The sequence below is a fragment of the Lineus longissimus genome, chromosome 7 (assembly GCF_910592395.1).
Source record: "Lineus longissimus chromosome 7, tnLinLong1.2, whole genome shotgun sequence".
Lineage (NCBI taxonomy): Eukaryota > Metazoa > Nemertea > Pilidiophora > Heteronemertea > Lineidae > Lineus > Lineus longissimus.
The window spans coordinates 12,236,843-12,254,616 of record NC_088314.1 but is presented as its reverse complement, the minus strand read 5'-3'; the positions used below and the strand labels follow the sequence as shown (position 1 = coordinate 12,254,616).

The following is a 17,774-nucleotide window of genomic DNA, read 5'->3' as shown; positions in this document are numbered from 1 at the left end:
GCCACCAGGGGGCCATAACGGAAAAAGGAAGAAGTGCAATATCTTGCCTATTTGAGTGAATTGTTTTCGATAAAATTTTATGGCAGGGACTCCTAGCAAGGATACATCACATTTCCTATGATTTTTGGATTTGACCTCCTTTTCTAGGTCACAGAGGTCAAATGGCGTAAATTGACCGTTCGAGTGTAACTATGGCACGTTTCTTAACTGCTAAAGCTATGAACTTGAAAGTTGGTACATGTAACCCCCTACATCAGATATTCTCTGACACCGAATTTTGGCCTGATCTGATTCTTGATTTGGCCACCAGGGGGTCAAAACTGAAAAAGTAGGACGTGCAATATCTCGCTTATTAATGACTTTTTTTCGATGAATTTTTTATTGCAGGGACTCTTAGCAATCACACGATATTGATCTTGTTGATGTCATAGACAATTATTGGTTGGATCATAAACTTATATATACTGCCCTGTCTTATTACTTGACATCAATACACATCTAAAAAAAGTCTTCATGCCTGATTGTGTTCACCATATTCACCTCTAAACTAAGCATGATCCTGCCTAATAAAAGATGTATACGGTGAGCACAATGGCCCCTGGCCGTTTCATTTTTGATAAAAAACTTGTTTTTGATAAAATGTTTTTGGTAGGTTCTCCTGTCAAGGATACATCACATATCATATAGGTTTTTGATTTGACCTAATTTTCAAGGTCACAGAGGTCAAGTGGCGTAATTTGGCTGTTTGAGTGTAATTATGGTGCATTTCTTAATCACCAAAGCGATGAGCTTGAAATTTGGAACACATTACTCCCTACATCATATGAGGCCAGACGTCGGTTCTCAGATTTTTTGCTCAGCCCTTGTTGAGAGGAGGGCGAAATAAAAATAAAAATGCATTTGAAAATAAATATGATATCCCCTACTGTCTCACACCCCTCCCCAGAAACAAGATTTTTGATGCATTTCCCCCCCCCCCCCCCCGATTTCCTCCCTACCATGAACCACTCCATTTTGATGTTAATACAGTCTCACTCGTTCAGTCTACGGTGATGCACATGGCATGCCTTACTGTGCAGTGGGAATGGACAGGCAAGGTTGATCAAGACTTGGACAGGGAAAAACAAGAGCGCGGAAAATTTGCGGAGGCGACGGATCGTTAAAAAAACATTGGAAAAAGTATTCTCGATGACAAAAATAATTGGAGTGGCGGGCGGGACAAAAATTTGTTTCCACTTTTTGACAATTTTTTGGGCAGCGAACAGGAAATTGCAAAAAAAGTTATGTTATTGTTTTCTTATAAATGCTGTTTTCCCTAGCGGTGGGTCCACGAACCAACCAATACAAAAAGTGTGGGCTAACCACTGACACAGAATTTCGGTGTGATCTGATTTTCAACTTGGCCACCAGGGAGCCAAAACTAAAAAAGGTAAAAATTGTAATATCTGACTTATTATGCCCCCGCCATAATTGGGTGGTTTCTGGCCGCGGCACTGAATTCCAGACTATAACTCAAGAACCCCTTGCTCGGCTGACTTGACATTTTTAGGGGGTGTAGGCCTAGTGTGTTAAAGGGTCCCTATTGATTTTGGGCACGTTCAAAAATCCAATATGGCCACCAGCCGCCATCCTAGATTTTTGCATTCCGCTCGTTAATTGAAGAACCAGATGTCCGACAGACTTCAAACTTTTGTGGTGTAATGGCCTATGGTAGGGGAGGTTCCCTACTGATTTGGGGCGCGATCCAAAATCAAATATGGCCACCAGCCACCAACTTAGATTTTTGTATTCCGATTGTTAACTGAAGAACTAGATGTCCGACAGACTCCATCTTGGATTTCGCACTCTGGACTATAACTCAAGAGCAGGTGACCTGATTGATCTCTAATTTCTATGGTGTACTGGGATGGGTGGGGGAGGTTCCCTGTCGATTTTGGTCGTGCTCCGAAATTCCTTGGATTTTGCATTCCGGACTATAACTCAAGAATAGGTAGCCTGATTAATCTCTTATTTCTATGGTATAATGGGGTTCCCAATCAATTTTGGTAGCGCTCCGAAATTCAATATCCCCGCCAGGAGGCCATCTTGGACTTCCCATTCCGGACTGTAACTCAAGAACAGGTGGCCCGATTGATCTCTAATTTCTATGGTGTAATAGGGTGTATGAGGGGAGGTTCCCTATCGATTTTGGTTGCGCTCTAAAATTCAATATGGCCACCAGGACGCCATCTTGGATTTCGCATTCCTGACTATAACTCAAGAACAGGTGGCCTGACTGATCTCTAATTTCTATGGTGTAATCGGGTGGATAGGGAAAGGTTCCCTTTTTAGCTCAGCTGAAAAGCTGAGCTATTCATATGAGTAAATGGTAGAATGAGTGTCCGTCTGTCTGTCTGTCTGTCTGTCTGTCTGTCTGTCTGTCTGTCCGTTAAACAGGCACGTTTCAAAACTATGGCGGATAGGCGATAGATTTTCCGTCTGAGGCTTTGAGACCCTTCAGGACTCCTGAATAGACCAAATGTGGGTCCGGCAGGATGAGCGGTTTGGCCACTAGGTGGCACCGAGCGAAATTTTCCAAAAACTTTTCCAGCAGCTGATTTCTCAGTTGGGGATCATGAATCAAATCTAATTTTATAGAGCAAAGCTTTCTCTTTCATTATCAATAGGCGTAGTTCATGAATTTCTCACCAGGTGGTGTTACTGGCGCAATTTAGTGAGCACCCTCCAAGAAGAGCATTTTAAATTTCGCGCGAGTTATCCCACGTCCAATCACACGTGCAGCGAACGTCACGTCTCGAGTCTGCGCAGTTCAGACGTAAGGAGACCATGCTATGGAATAGATCGCGTTCTGTCAATTCAGAGGTAAGTTCTCATTAAATTCACAATTTCATAGGCGATAATATTTGGCTGCTTGTGTTATTGCATGTTGATGACATTAGGGAAGGCTTGGATTGTTTAATTGGATGTGATTAATTTGAAATAGTTCGTCGACGATCGTTGAAAAACGATCTGCGAAATGCAGCTTGGTTGGTCTGAGAAACGATGTCAAAGTCCGGCTTTAAATCATGGATTTCTCAACAAATAACTCTTGTCACACAGCAGAACTAATGTGAATAAACAAGACAATAATAAACATCGTTCTGATATCATCGGGTAAGGTTGCCAATGTACATAAACAGTGTAATTGAGGATCGACTCCAGCGATTTGAAATGTCAACAAACAATAAATGCGATAGCGGATACACACTGACACTTGCACACTGTACATAGCACAATGCTTCAAACGGGGCCGATTCATCACTCTTATCACAATGTATTCCCAATCATATCAATGAACTTCCTTGATCATTCGGCCCTAGCGCCTTATCAGTTGTTGTTGGCCTTGTATTTGATAATATGAGGAAGGCTCGGGCCTTGATAGGGAGCTCTTCGTTAATAGGGCTGGTAAGCGAGAAGACTCGGTGGGGGGGGGGGGGGGTTATATAGTTAGGATGATGCCATCATGGCAGTTTACCGAAGAAGCAGTTGGCTAGCACACAATGTCAATGATTGATGGCGAGTAGTTGGTGGGTGGGAGAGGGGGGATATAGTTAGGATGATGCCATCATGGCAGTTGACCCAGTAGACGCTGTCGCAGTATAGAAAATAAGTGGGGAGAATGTGGGAAACTAAACACAACAGGAGAAGGATATGTATTTTTGCCCGGAGATAAGCATAATGATCCCAAGACCCAAGTGTAATTAAGATTTATATTCTAATTCAAAAAGACCAACGTCGCCTAGACATACAGTCATGCATAGACTGATGTAGCACAATGCATGAGACACCCTGTATAACGCAAATTTGAAAAAATTTCACCTCTATGCCTTATAACTTCAAGATTAACACCTGATCACTTGGTCAAACTTGGTCAGATGTATTCTACAATACAAGAGATATGCTATTCAGAAATGTATTGGTTTGTGTGAGAGTAACGTACTGCCAAGTCTACAGCCGCTGGAACAGGGGTATGCATGAAATGACGTCGCGTCATTTTTGGAGGCAGGTAGGCCTGGCCTCCGCACCGGCTTGTGAGACCTGAGGGTAGCGCGTGCGTTTAAGTTAAGTGCGCATGCGCTTTCTACGGAAAATTAAAATGGCCAGTGTTGTGGACGAGTGGTTTCAGGTTTCACGGTAGGATTTTGACATGGAAACGGGGAAATAGACATTGAGACCAATGTACTTTCAAGATTATTGCATTATTAATGGAACCAGACCGTTGACATATTGTCACACCCCATGATATTGACGAAATCGTCGTCGAAACGGGCAGCCCCGGACCGATCATGTTGGTGCGCTTGAAACTACGGAAAAGTTAGCAGACGGAAAATCTTTTGCGGAATTTTGCCAGTTCAAAGCACGATTTCGTCGCGGAAAGAGAAAAATAATCTCTGGCAGCGATGCAGCTTGTTGTTTAATGCATTTCGATTCGCCCCAGGGTATCGTTACACTTTGATTCGGCCCTGTTTTGACGAAATCTTCAACCGAACAGCGGCTTCTCTGCGTAAACATCGTAGCGTCCCGCTGAATTGTTTGGAAAAAGAAAATCTCTCCCCAGGTAAATTGCTGTGCATTAGCGTATACGATTCGCGTGCAAAAATGTCACCTGGGTGCAGAGGTTTTCTGGTTCCGGTCAACCGGGTCAAGTTTTTTTCGTTGACGGTATACACACACACATTCGACCCTTAACCATAAAGCTCGCTTAAGAGCTCCCTAATATGTAAAGTCAAGGACTTAGTGAGCCCCCCCTTTAGGTCGGAAGAGCTCCCCCGAACCCCCCTACGAGCATATGTTAAGTGCAAGCTCGAACAACTACAGCTGTTACAATGGGGGGACACCCCCCAAACCCCCCTCCGTCGACATAGGTTTTTACCAGTGCGTTGGGGGGAAGCTCCCCCCAAACCCCCCCGGTGGACAGTCAACTAGCCCTTCTGTGTCATACTGCTGGAGGGGGGGTGCGATGGGACCATCCATAGTAATTATAGTTCCTTCCGACACATTTTTGTTTTGGTAATGTAATACATTGTGATTGTCCTTATTCACGGTAAATGGGTTGTCTTCATGCATTCACTTTCGAAACGCATTTTAAAATAGATGTTACGTCCTGTTAATGGGCACGTCATCATCGCGTACATTTGGGAAAAACTCCCTAACGAGACCGGAGCAGACGGCTGAAAGTAGTTTATTTATTGGCCGCTAGGGTACAGAATGTACGTCGCTCACCCGAATTTTTCACGCAACTTTTGCTAAATAGAGCTAGTTCTAGTTTGTGATTCATATTGATACTTCAGATTTGGGCAGAAGACCAATATAACTTAGTCGTCAGTGTGGTTTTAAGCTGGAAAAACGTATTTGTTTTTCTTAAAGTGCCTTTTTTGGACGGGTGTGTGCGATTGTTTTGTTTTTATGTCACGTGACCTCGATCATGTCGACACAAATTTGAAATAAACCACCCTTTTCTGTCATTATTTAGGACGGATATTTCTCTAATAAAAATATTAATATAATTGGCCAATTTCTTAGGCATATGATGTAGCGAATTCCCATGAAGATTTAAATTGATTTCAATCAATGGGATAGCAACCACCACCGGAAGATCGCGGAGAAATCGGTAAACTCAACGGAGTTAATTCAGAAAAATACCAAAAAAAATTGTTTGTAGGATATACAATATTTACTCTCTTTATTTCTCATCAAATCAGTATATACTCCCACACACACGTGTATCTTAAGAGCCCCTCCTAAAGGGGGGCTTATAAAACTTGGCTAGCTTACCTATTCGATCAAAATTAAAATGTTATCTCCTCATCATGTTTTGCAGGACAGGAATGATCTGCAGCTGCATTTGAACATATTTGGTGACCACATCTCAAAGATGACCAAGAGAGAGGATCGAGCTATGACTTTGCACATCCCATCGACTTCGGTGTTCACCAGTGCAATCATCAGAAGAGCCAGGCAATTCTAGTATTCAAGTATTTCATTCTGTAATACTTACCTCAAAATTTACTAAATAAAGAAAACCGCATGTGGCAGTTGGTTAAAAAAATCAAGTCTATCTGTTTAAAGTTTTTACTTGCTATCATTTTTATCGACATTTCAATGGTGGCAGCTAAGGTTTGTTAAGAGTTTCACTTGACTTAAGCAGGGTGTACACTAGTAAAATATTAGCAACATTTTACCAACATTTTACCAACATTTTTACAACAATTTTGCAACAAGCTCTTCAAGGCCCTGTGTTCACTAGCAACAAAATTGCAACAAATTAGCAACATTTTTACAACATGTTGGTAAATTGTTGCAAACTTTTTAGTGGGAACAAAGGGAAATAGGTATTTTGGAGGGAAAATGGATGATTCCAAGGAGAGAAGATGTGTTTTGAGTGCTTCTGCAGCAATTTTAGCTGTCATTATTGAGAGACGGAAGAGGCGGCGAAATAACCAAAGAGAATATGGACCAGGCCCTGGATCAAAATGAGGGTGGATGATGGGGCATACCACTGCCTGTTAAGGCCGCGTATCCATAGGGTATGCCCTTGTGTAGTGTGGCGTTATGGCGTAACAGCCTTGTGACCTGGCACTATGCCCTGCGTCTCCATTGGATATTCCTTTTTTGGTCATGTAGGCCTTTGTAGTCCTCATTTCGCAGCGGTCAATCGCGTTTATCCACACGCGGTCATTATTTCAGAAGACAATTACTTATGAATATTGAAAATGAAAATACAAGTAACTTTTATTTTCACTTGCAACATCAAATTGACATGTACATGTATATAAAACCTGACTTTTAAGCAACAAATAACAGGTTCGTGCTTGTTATGATAATCATCAGTTTCGGGGTCCCAGAGTAGTTCCCGTTGATGAACCTCTTGAATTAATTTCGCCTCAGACATTGCTTCCGTGTTGTTCACTCGCAAAAGAATGGACATGTTCAATCCCAATATGGGCCTATATTCCCAATCCACAGTGCATATATGCCCGCAATGTGACACGGCATAACCTATGGGAACGATCAATAACACCAACGAAGGTTCATTGTCCGTGTGGCGCGCCAGGCGGTAAAAAGGGAATGTTGTGCAGGGCACGGAACAGCCTATGGATACGCAGCCTAAAGGAGTTGCGGCTGACTGACAAGCCGTCATACAAAAACTTCTAGAAAAGGTTTCATCACCCTACGAAGCAAGACACTCACTTGAGAGTTGCTATACCTGCTTCTTGTTCAAGTCACATGAACTCCGGTAGATCACATGACGCAAATCCTATTTCTGATTGGCTGAAGAGTTTGCAACATTTTTACAACATGCAACAAAGAATTGCATTGCATTTAATTTGCAACAATTTTACAACATGTTGTAAGACGCGTTTTGCTCTGTACACACTACGCAACATTTTTGCAACATTTGTTGCAACTGGAAATGTAAAAATGTTGCTAATATTTTACTAGTGTACACAGGCCTTTAGGCAATAATAGAGTTGGGTAGAGCATTTTGTTAATGTTTCCCTTTTAGTTGGGGAAACTGGTGCCTTCTGCATTAGGTGGACCCCACTTACTCATCTGTCAGACCGGCCTCACACGTCGGCAGTAGAGTTTAAGGTCCAGTCTGCGAGATTTACCCATTTCTACCCAGCCAAAAGCGGGTGATTGGGCTAGTCTCTCCATGTGATTCAATTCGCATGGATTCTTGTGTCCCGGTGCTGAAAGGATCCCTCCACAAGGGCAGACTACATCCGGTGGCACTGAAGTATGGAAGAAAGACAGAAGACGACCAATTTGCGAAAAGGATCATCATCATCATCATCATGGTAACAGCTGAGGATGAATCATGTTGCTGTGTGTAGAATTGATGGTCCAATATAGGTTAGGTTATCTGTTTGCGCACACATTGCAAGGGTGGAGCTTGCTTGAAGTAGATTGCGCCAGTCTACCGCAATTCACTGTTACACATCCAGAAGCTAATATCCTTAGGCTTTGAGTCCTTAGTTTAGTAGAGTTTGACGAGTAATGTAATATATACGAACAACGCAGCAACAACTCAGCTGAGCGCCAGGCCCTTGGGCCTCTTGTTTTAGACCCGACCCAAAATTCAAGATGGCCGCCATCTTTGTTTTTTTATTCGCCTCATAACTCGAGAACCGTGTGAGTAAGTGACAGACCTGAAACTTATGTGATGTGATTTCCGAGGGTAGAGGAGGTTCGACCCAAAATCCACAATGACCGCCAGGCCACCAACTTGGTTTTTGGCAATCCGCCCCATAACTCAATAACCAGGTGTGTGACAGACCTGAAACTTCAGACAGGCCTGTGGACTCTGCTCCCCACGGAGTGGGGCCATACATTGCGAGTCGCCTCGATCTCGTCATATATAAAACACAAAAAGTGTGATATCTCACTTATTATGCCCCCGCTAAAGTGGGGGCATTATGTTCTTAGGTGGTTTCCGGCTGCCGCCGCCGCCGCGTCCGCCGCACTGTATTCCAGACTATAACTCAAGAACCCCTTGCTCGGCTGACTTGAAATTTTTAGGGGGTGTAGGCCTAGTGTGTCAAAGGGTCCCTATTGTTTTTTGGCGCGTTCCAAAATCCAATATGGCCGCCAGCCGCCATCTTAGATTTTCGCATTCCGCTCGTTTACTAGAGAACCAGAGGGCCAACAGTCTTCAAACTTTTGTGGTGTGATGGTCTATGGTAGGGGAGGTTCCCTATCGATTTTCGGCCCGACCCGAAATCAAAGATGGCCGCCAGCCACCATCTTAGATTTTCACATTCCGCTCGTTAACTGGAGAACCGGAGGTCCAACAGTCTTCAAACTTTTGTGGTGTGATGGTCTATGGTAGGGGAGGTTCCCTATTGATTTTCGGCCCGACCCGAAATCAAAGATGGCCGCCAGCCACCATCTTAGATTTTCGCATTCCGCTCGTTAATTGGAGAACCGGAGGTCCAACAGTCTTCAAACTTTTGTGGCGTAATGGTCTATGGTAGGGGAGGTTCCCTATCGATTTTGGGCCCGACTCAAAATCAAAGATGGCCTCCAGCCACCATCTTAGATTTTGGCATTCCGCTCGTTAACTGGAGAACCAGAGGTCCAACAGTCTTCAAACTTTTGTGGTGTAATGGTCTATGGTAGGGGAGGTTCCCTATCGATTTTGGGCCAGACCCGAAATCAAAGATGGCCACCAGGTCCCCGACTTGGTGATTTGTATTCCGCCCCGTAAATAAAGAACCGAGTGAGTGACAGACCTGAAACTTATGTGGTGTTATTACCTAGTGTAGGGGAGGTTCCCTATCCATTTTGGGCCCGATCTGAAATCCAAGATGGCTGCCAGGCCCGACTTGGTTTTTCGCATTCCGACCTGTAACTCAAGAACCAAGTGAGTGACAGACCTGAAACTTATGTGGTGTGATGAGATTGTGTAGGGGAGGTTCCCTGTTGATTTTGGGCCTGACCCAAAATTCAATATGGCTGCCAGCAGCCAACTTAGATTTTGGTATTCCGATTGTTAACTGAAGAACTAGAGGTTTGACACACTTCAAACTTTTGTGGTGCAATGGTCATTCAGGGGATGCTCTCTATCAATTTTGGGCGTGTTCCAAAATCCAATATGGCTGCCAGCAGCCAACTTAGATTTTGGTATTCCGATTGTTAACTGAAGAACTAGAGGTTTGACACACTTCAAACTTTTGTGGTGTAATGGTCTTCAGTAGGGGAGTTTCTCTATCGATTTTGGGCGCATTCCAGAATCCAAAATGTCCTCCAGCCGCCATCTTAGATTTTTGCTGAGATGAGATGAGATAAGAGATGAGATAAATAGCCACGCAGTTGCTATTCATTGATATCCGAGCATTGGATATTCTGTGACAGACATCAGGAGATGAGATAAATAGCTAGGCAATTCCTATTCATTGATATCCGAGCATTGGATATTCTGTGACTGACACCAGGAGAAGGGATAAATAGCCTGACAGTTGTTATTCATTAGCATGTAAGCAATGGATACTCTGTGACTGATTCTAGCAGATTGCACTAGCTACCCGGCAGTGACTAGTCTTTAACTTCCTGAGTACTAGATATTCTGTGACTGATTCCAGGCGATCGCATAATTGATGCTGTTCCAGTAACAGGGTCAACAGCTTGCCCACTGATCTTCTGTGTAAATTGCCAGCAGGCAATCGCCTTGGAAACGGCAAAAACTTAAAAGATCAAGGAGATGACAACGGCGAAAAAAAGTATAGACCACGCTTCACCTCTGTAGTGAGTAAAAGGGAAAACCAACCTCTGCTGTTCACGTGCATGTCTATTGTCAGACCAACTAGCCCAGTCAACAGCCATATTATTGTGGATGTTATTTGAGAGCCTCCACAAAATTTCATAAACCGCCACAGAGAAGATATTATCGTATTTATGCGCTTATAAGCGCACTGCGCTTATATTCGAGGTGCGCTTTTAGCCACAATTTCATATTTATAGGCTAAATAACGCGCGCAATGAACATATTAACACACCGAACACACCAGAGCGGGGGCATACATTCGCAATTTGCCCCAATTGCATTATATATTTCTAGTTAGTGACTTGTTTTCAATGATATTTCTATGGTAGGTATGTTGAGCAGGGATACATCTCATATCCTACGGGTTTTGATTTGACCTACATGTACTTTTCAGGGTCACAGAGGTCTATTGGCGTAAATTGGCCGTTTGAGTGTAACTTTAGCATGTTTCTCAACCGTTTAAGTGTGTGATACTCTCTGGTTTAGGCCTCGAATAAGCGGGAATAACACCATAGTTTGGAAACTGCAGTTCACCAAATTAAGTAACTGGTCATGAACAACATTGCCAGCAGGGTTGTGATTAAGGTTTTTTTTGCTGTAAGTTCCACCATTTTCTTTGGACTCAATTTTTTTCAAGTACCTTGATTTTATGAGTCCAGAAGGAAAATGGTGGAGTCCATATTTTGGTGTGTAGTTAAAGTTTCTGCGGGTTGGACGACAGTATTTGGTACATGTATTCTTGCACTGAATAAATAAATATGCAAAATCATTACTTTTGAATCATTGGAAGTATTTATTTCTCACTACCCTATCAATCACAGTCAGAACCACCAGACGACGAATATAAGCTCATGAGTTATCCCCTATCTACTTCAGTAGGCTTGCTGAAACTCCTGCTAGGCAACCTATTGCCCCAAACACTGCTGGTACCGTTGATGATGACAGCAATAGAATCGTTAAACCTAGTACAATAGCCTTCTCACTGGCGCTTTCTTCAGCCAACTTCTCAAGTCCACCATTGTCAGATTGCACGTGGCTTGCCCATCCCGCGCGCTCAAGTCTCTATACCTGGCATGGATTCTGTTCGCGTAGCGTCTGTAGTCCCGTAGAACAAGCTGAGTGATCGCGATTAGCGCCATGTGCAGAGACTAGTTGCAGCGCCACAGACGGTGGCCACAGAGTGATGCCGATCGTTGCGTTTGGAGTGTTTTGGAGTGCGTCTATGACGCAAGAACTCGCCTTAATCACAACCCTGGCCAGAGGGCAGAATCAACATGTGCTGTCCATGTGTCCAAAGATATAATACACCATCCCCTTAGGATGAGCGTATGATAGCTCCTGCCATATGCTTAAACCAAAACAACAATAAACATGTTTAGACAACAATTCTCAAAGTCAACACTCACATTTTTCACATCTTCTATCTGATTCAGAGAGACGTTGAGGCATTACTGAGCGGGAATACTTCTGACATCTCCAATGTCCTAAGAGGAGCAGCCTCTACCCATTTTGTAAAATTATAAAAAACCTCTAGGTGTCTGCTTCAATGGTCCGATGATGTCAATACATACACGCTCAAAGGCTTCCCCAATGAGCTGTTGGGTCAAAGGTACACTCTTCTGTCCACAACTCCGAGGATATGGTCTATTGTTTTTACTGAGCCGATTGTGCTAGACCCAAGGCATGGGTTTTTAGCACGTTTCTCCCAAACCGCCGCATGGAATGAGCTGAAATTTGGTCTGTTTGCTTTTCATAGCCCGCCAACGAACAACGTGCACTTTATTTATGCTACCATGGTTGTTTTTGGGTGATTTTTAATGAAAATTGCCGGTTCTGAACCGTAACTGTTTCGGTAAATTGCACTGCCTCCCGCGATTTCCCCAATTAGGCAAGTTGCTCAACATTGCTCCGACCCGTGCATAGAAGATCCATGCATAGAAGATCCAACTAACATTTCACTCACTTCAGTATATAGTCCGCACAATGGGCATAGATTGCTAGTCTGCTACAAGTATTTTACTTTTTCGTAAACGATCTACACTGTCTTATGATGCTTAGAACGGTTTGACCTTAGACCGTCTTGTGGCTATTCGACATCCGTGCAGTGCTCAATCGGCCATCAGAAGAAGAACCAGTATATTCCATGATTTCATTCCTTTCCACTGTAATACCTAAACTTTGAATAGATTGAATGAAGAAAACAGTATGTTGCAGTTGGTTTATAAAGATATTAAATTGCATCTGTTAAGTTTTTACTTGCTTTCAACGCTGCTGGCTATCAATTCCTTTGGACTTGGTCTTCACTTGGCATACTGGTTGTCCATATGCTATATCAAAGGAATTGAGGTGAAGATGAAGACTGCATTCCCTGTCACTGTTTGCCCACATGCTCACTGGACTGGTTTGTCCCAACCTGCACTTCAATTCAAAAGAATTGTTGACAAGGTCCTGACTACATTGGCTATAGATTCATGCACTTGATTGGGAACATCATTTATGAAGACGTCGCGTCACGTCACGTTACAGTCATGTAAAACCGTCGAACCTGCAATGCATCGTGACGTGACAATGGCCAACACTATGTAAACGTTGTTTCCAATTAAGTGTATGAATCTATAGTTTATCCCCTTGTTGTGACCAAGCATCGACTGGCCCCTTTTTCCTCACAACTGGCACTTGTGAGCAATTTGTCTAGATCACATATTGTTGTGACCGACACAATGCACTGCGCCACTAGGACTGGTTTGTCTACTACTAAATATCTATACGGTGAAAACAATGGCCCCTGGCCTTTTCATTGCAATTTTTGCTGCACGCCTGTGAAAACGGCTTTGCTGTCAAGAGCCGAATGAAACTGTAGCAAAGATTATGATTTACAAACTGGCATGAAATTTATCGTTTCTTTGCAGATCTGGGATCTTAGTGATGACGAGAGTATTTCAGACTGAGTACAGCTTAATTCCGGAGCAAACAGCTTACTAGCCAATCAAAGTTTATGGAACTGTATCTGCGATCAAGGATATAATGCTACCATCTATTGACATGTATTGGACATTGAAAATTCATCAATAATAACTCCTTGTTGAGGGCAACGTGGCTTTTTTGGATCGCCGTGGAACGGTCTATACGATACTGAAGTGTCTGGCATCCAGCACGGTCATCGTTGTCAGTATAGTGTTTCCAGAACAGTGGCATGTTTCTTAACAGCAAGGTCTATCAGCATGAACCCCATCTGACACTAAATTTTAGACCGATCTGATTTTCAGCTTGACCATCTTCCGGGTACCAAAAGCTTTTCGCTTTTAATTGACTCATTTTCATTTATGTCATACTGGTTTTTGATTTGATCTATGGTCAGAGATGTCAAATGATGTAAATTGGACATTTGAGTGCAACCATGGCACTTTTCTTTTAACCACTAATGTTATGAGCTTGAAACTTGGTACACATGACCCTCTAGGTTAGATAACCTCAGACCTCGAGTTTCGGTCCAATGTGATTCTCAACTTTGCCACCAGGGGGCCAACATTTAAAAGGTAAAAAGTGCTATATTTTGCTCATTGGTGCCTTGTTTTCGATAATAATTTTATCAGGTTGAAGTTAGTGTTGATTTTGTGTGAACAAGGGAGTGCGAACTGAAAACACAGAAAATATGGATGTATCTTAAGACTGCTGGTACTGCATGGTGTACATCATGATTATGGATAGGTGCATTAACAAATTTAAGTGTACACATCACAACAATGTTCTGTTTTTGAAACAATAATCTAAAATATGAAAATATGAAATGCGTTTTTTTCTTTGTTTGACAAGCTGTGTCAGTTCGAGTCTAGTCAACACACAACATATAATTATATTGTTTATTTGTTCAATCGGCAGCATGTAATGAATGATATTGATAGACAAATGGTATTAAAGGGAGACTATAGGCAGGAGCCAGTTTACTGTTTAATCGAACAAAACCCAGTAACTGAGAATATGAGTAACATGTCTACCAATTTGACCCCCTAACTCCTACCAAATGAATACTATTGTAAGGGATAGGCCCCGTACACTGGCCCTCCAGCTGCTGGTTGCCTACAGTCTGCAGTTATGAGTATGACATAGAGAGAAAAAAGTGGTTTTACTTTGTCCCTCCCGAACTTCCTTCTCCAGAGACTGAACAGTGGTCTTTATGCAACAAAAGGTTACCTTGTCCTTCCCATACTATCCCCTTAGGAGACTGAACAACTGCTTTACTGTCTGTGTCTATATTATGAGGTATAGGTTGTGACAAGTTGCTTCTAAACCTAGTTCATCTAGTACAGGACCACCTATGGCATGTCTTGACCTATCACCATATTACTGTAGAAAAAGCTGCTGGTTGTTGGGTTTTTTCACTGAGAAAGCATATGGTCAAAGTGTCTCATGAATTTATGGTTAACTTAAAATTTAGCCTCTCCTGTCGTTTGAATTGAAGCAATCGACTGGAAGAACCCCCAACCCCTCCTATGTTCTGCTTTTTAGAATAGAATTCCATGCGCTAACATTGCAAGTTGGCTCTGAATACCTGATTGAGCCAATTATTGTCTCATGTCTCCAACAAACCGGTGAGACAAATGGAAAATGTGGATGGTCGCCTTCACAACCAGAGAACAGTCTACATATGGGAGCATCCATTAAGTACGTACGCGCTGAGGGGGGAGGGGGGTCTATGAAATCCGTACACTATGCGTACAGGGTTAATGGTCTTGCGTACGTACGCAACACAAGAACCATTTTTTGAACAAATAAAAAATAAATAAATACTATCATAATAATCTTCTCCTCTTTCTTATTCTTATTTGGATAATCATACTTGTTCTTCACAAGATGTGTGAACTCATACGCTTCTGGGTTCGGATGTGTTACCCGACTACAATGTTTTAGCAATTTCCAGCGCCGTTTAATTTCCCGGTAATGCGGGTCGCCGTCGGAGAAAAATTGCGCAGTCGACTTGCCAATACGACGCCAATCCGATTGTGGCGCCACAATGTAGCAAAATCAGGTACTATGTCTGTTCGTCTGCTAGGGAATTCAAGGTTCTCTAGGCGTACGCTCGTACAGGGGGGGGGGGGGGTATTAGGCAATGCGTACAAGGTGCATACAGGGGGGGGTCTCAAAATTGGCATTTTCGTGCGTACGTACTTAATGGACGCTCCCTAAGTAGGTCTCCTCATTTGTCCCAACAAGGAGATTAGACTATTCTGTATACATGGTACAGTTTCTCCAGGAAATGGTCACAACCTCGGGATGATCTCGAGCACCTCTCACAACCTTGAGGGGGCACCACAAATACTACTCGTTAGCATTTGTTACCTCTCCTGTGCATGCAAAAAACGCCTTCCTGTGGGATGGCATGGTGGTGACCGGGTCCCAGGCTTCTTCGTTGATAATTCACTGACTTTCATAAAGGTAGTGCATCTGATGGGGGACATATATGACCTCACTCCCCACACTTTAAATTTACTTGACGCCAAGTGGATCTTGCACCACAATGAGTGAATCTTTATACCTTAGACAACCATTGTTTGGACAGCAAGGTTGTGACATATTCTACATCTACCTTGTACAATGAATCCTTATGTCTTTCAAATATACTTTGTTGTACACTGGAATGGCCGCAGAACTCTCAAACTTGGCAATTCGCCAAAGTGCATGTGAATTTTGCAAGGTTCCCACCGTATCATTTCAGCTTGCTAGAATAGGCATAATCCTATTCAGCATAATAGTGTTTTACATAATCTTCAACCACGACACCAGAAATGCTTCGTAACCCAGTATACACCGTTGCTACATTAACCTCGCGGGGACCATAAATTATTTCCTATCCTGAAAGACGGGCGATAAACTACGAACCTGCATTATTATCTACGTATCAAATCCAGCTTTTCAGCTCACCTCTGGGGAGCTTATACGATACCATGGCATCCGTTGTTGTCCGTTAGCGGAGCATTGTTTCGTCACTGCTAGTGTGCCGACGAAATGCATGAACAGTGTAGTTCCGCCTGGGGAATTCCCGATTGTTTACTTCCGGTGGTGTATGGAATCCTGGGAAATAGTTCCGTAGAAAATAAAATGAAAAGCAGGTCGAAGGTCAAATAAACAACTGGTAACTTCGTGGGAATTTGCCAGCTACTCTGTGTATTCCCGAATTGACTGTAAGCGAGTACAGTCAACCGATTTCTGACCGACATTTTTATGACGGAGACATTTTTCCGAGCAGCAGAGAGGAGCGGGCAGGGCTCTTTTTAAGTATTATTGGCTCACTGGTACGGTGAGTCTATTCAACAGTGCAGTGTCTGTCGTCCGTTGTTGCCGTTGTCTGTCGTATCCTGTTTCAAAAACAGTGGCACGTTTCTTAACCGCTAGGGCTATGGACTCAAAACTATGTATGCATGACCCCCTAGGTCAGATTACTTTTGACACTGAATTTCGGTTTGGTCTGATTCTTGACTTGGCCACCAGGGGACCAAAACTGAAAACATAAATAGTGTGATATCTCACTTATCAGTGATTTGTTTTGGATGATTTTTTTATGGTAGGTACTCCTAGATAGGATATATCACATATCATATGTGTTCTGATTTGACCTACTTTCCAAGGTCACAGAGGTCAAATGGCGTAGTTTGCCGTTTGAGTGTAACTGTGGCACGTTTCTTAACCAATAAAGCTATGAACTTGAAATTTGGTACACATAACTCCCTATATCATATAACCTTTAACACTGAATTTCGGTATGATCTGATTCCTGACGTAACATTAAAACAGGTGGCCAACACCAGAGGGCCAAAACTGAAAACACAAAAAGTGTGATATCTCGCTTATTAGTGATTTGTTTTTGATGAAATTTTTACGGTAGGTACTCCCAGCCAGGATACATCTCATAATAATGTGATAGCCCACAGCGCTTTAACAGTTCCAATACTGAGGAGCGCTATATAAATGCGTGACATTATTATTATTATATCATAGAGTTTTACGATTTGACCTATTTTTCAAGGTCGTAAAGGTCAAATGGCGTAAATTTGCTGTTTGAGCGTAACTGTGGCACGTTTCGTAACTGCTAGGGCTATGGGCTTGAAACTTTGCACACAAGACCCCCTAGAATAGGTTACCTTGGACACTGAATTTTGGTCTGATCTGTTTCTCGACTTGGGACACCAGGGGGCAAAAAGTGAAAACCTAGAAAGGGTGATATCTCGCTCATTAGTGATTCATATTCGATAAAGTTGTTATGGTTGGTACTCCCAGCAAGGACACATTACATATTATACAGGTTTTTGATTTGACCTATTTTTCAAGGTCAAAGAGGTCAAATGGCGTGAATTTGCTGTTTGGCGGCCTAACTATGGCATGTTTCTTAACTGCAATAACATATGAATTGCCCTATGATTAGGATACAGATACTAGTAGTACCTCAGAGTCTTCCTCAGTCATATCTCAAGAA

The 17,774-nt window shown here is 42.7% G+C and overlaps 1 protein-coding gene across 2 annotated transcripts in view; it reads left to right on the top strand.

Moving 5' to 3' along the window:
* LOC135491759 (ubiquitin-like modifier-activating enzyme ATG7) overlaps nucleotides 1-15,057 on the top strand; it is a 380,340-nt gene extending 365,283 nt beyond the window's left edge. For both annotated transcript variants that reach the window (XM_064777886.1, XM_064777888.1), the window contains exon 17: nucleotides 13,216-15,057. In XM_064777886.1, coding sequence (XP_064633956.1) covers nucleotides 13,216-13,254 — 39 coding nt within the window. In that variant the 3' untranslated portion in view covers nucleotides 13,255-15,057. The remainder of the gene's footprint in view (nucleotides 1-13,215) is intronic.
* The last annotated feature ends 2,717 nt before the right edge of the window (nucleotides 15,058-17,774 follow it).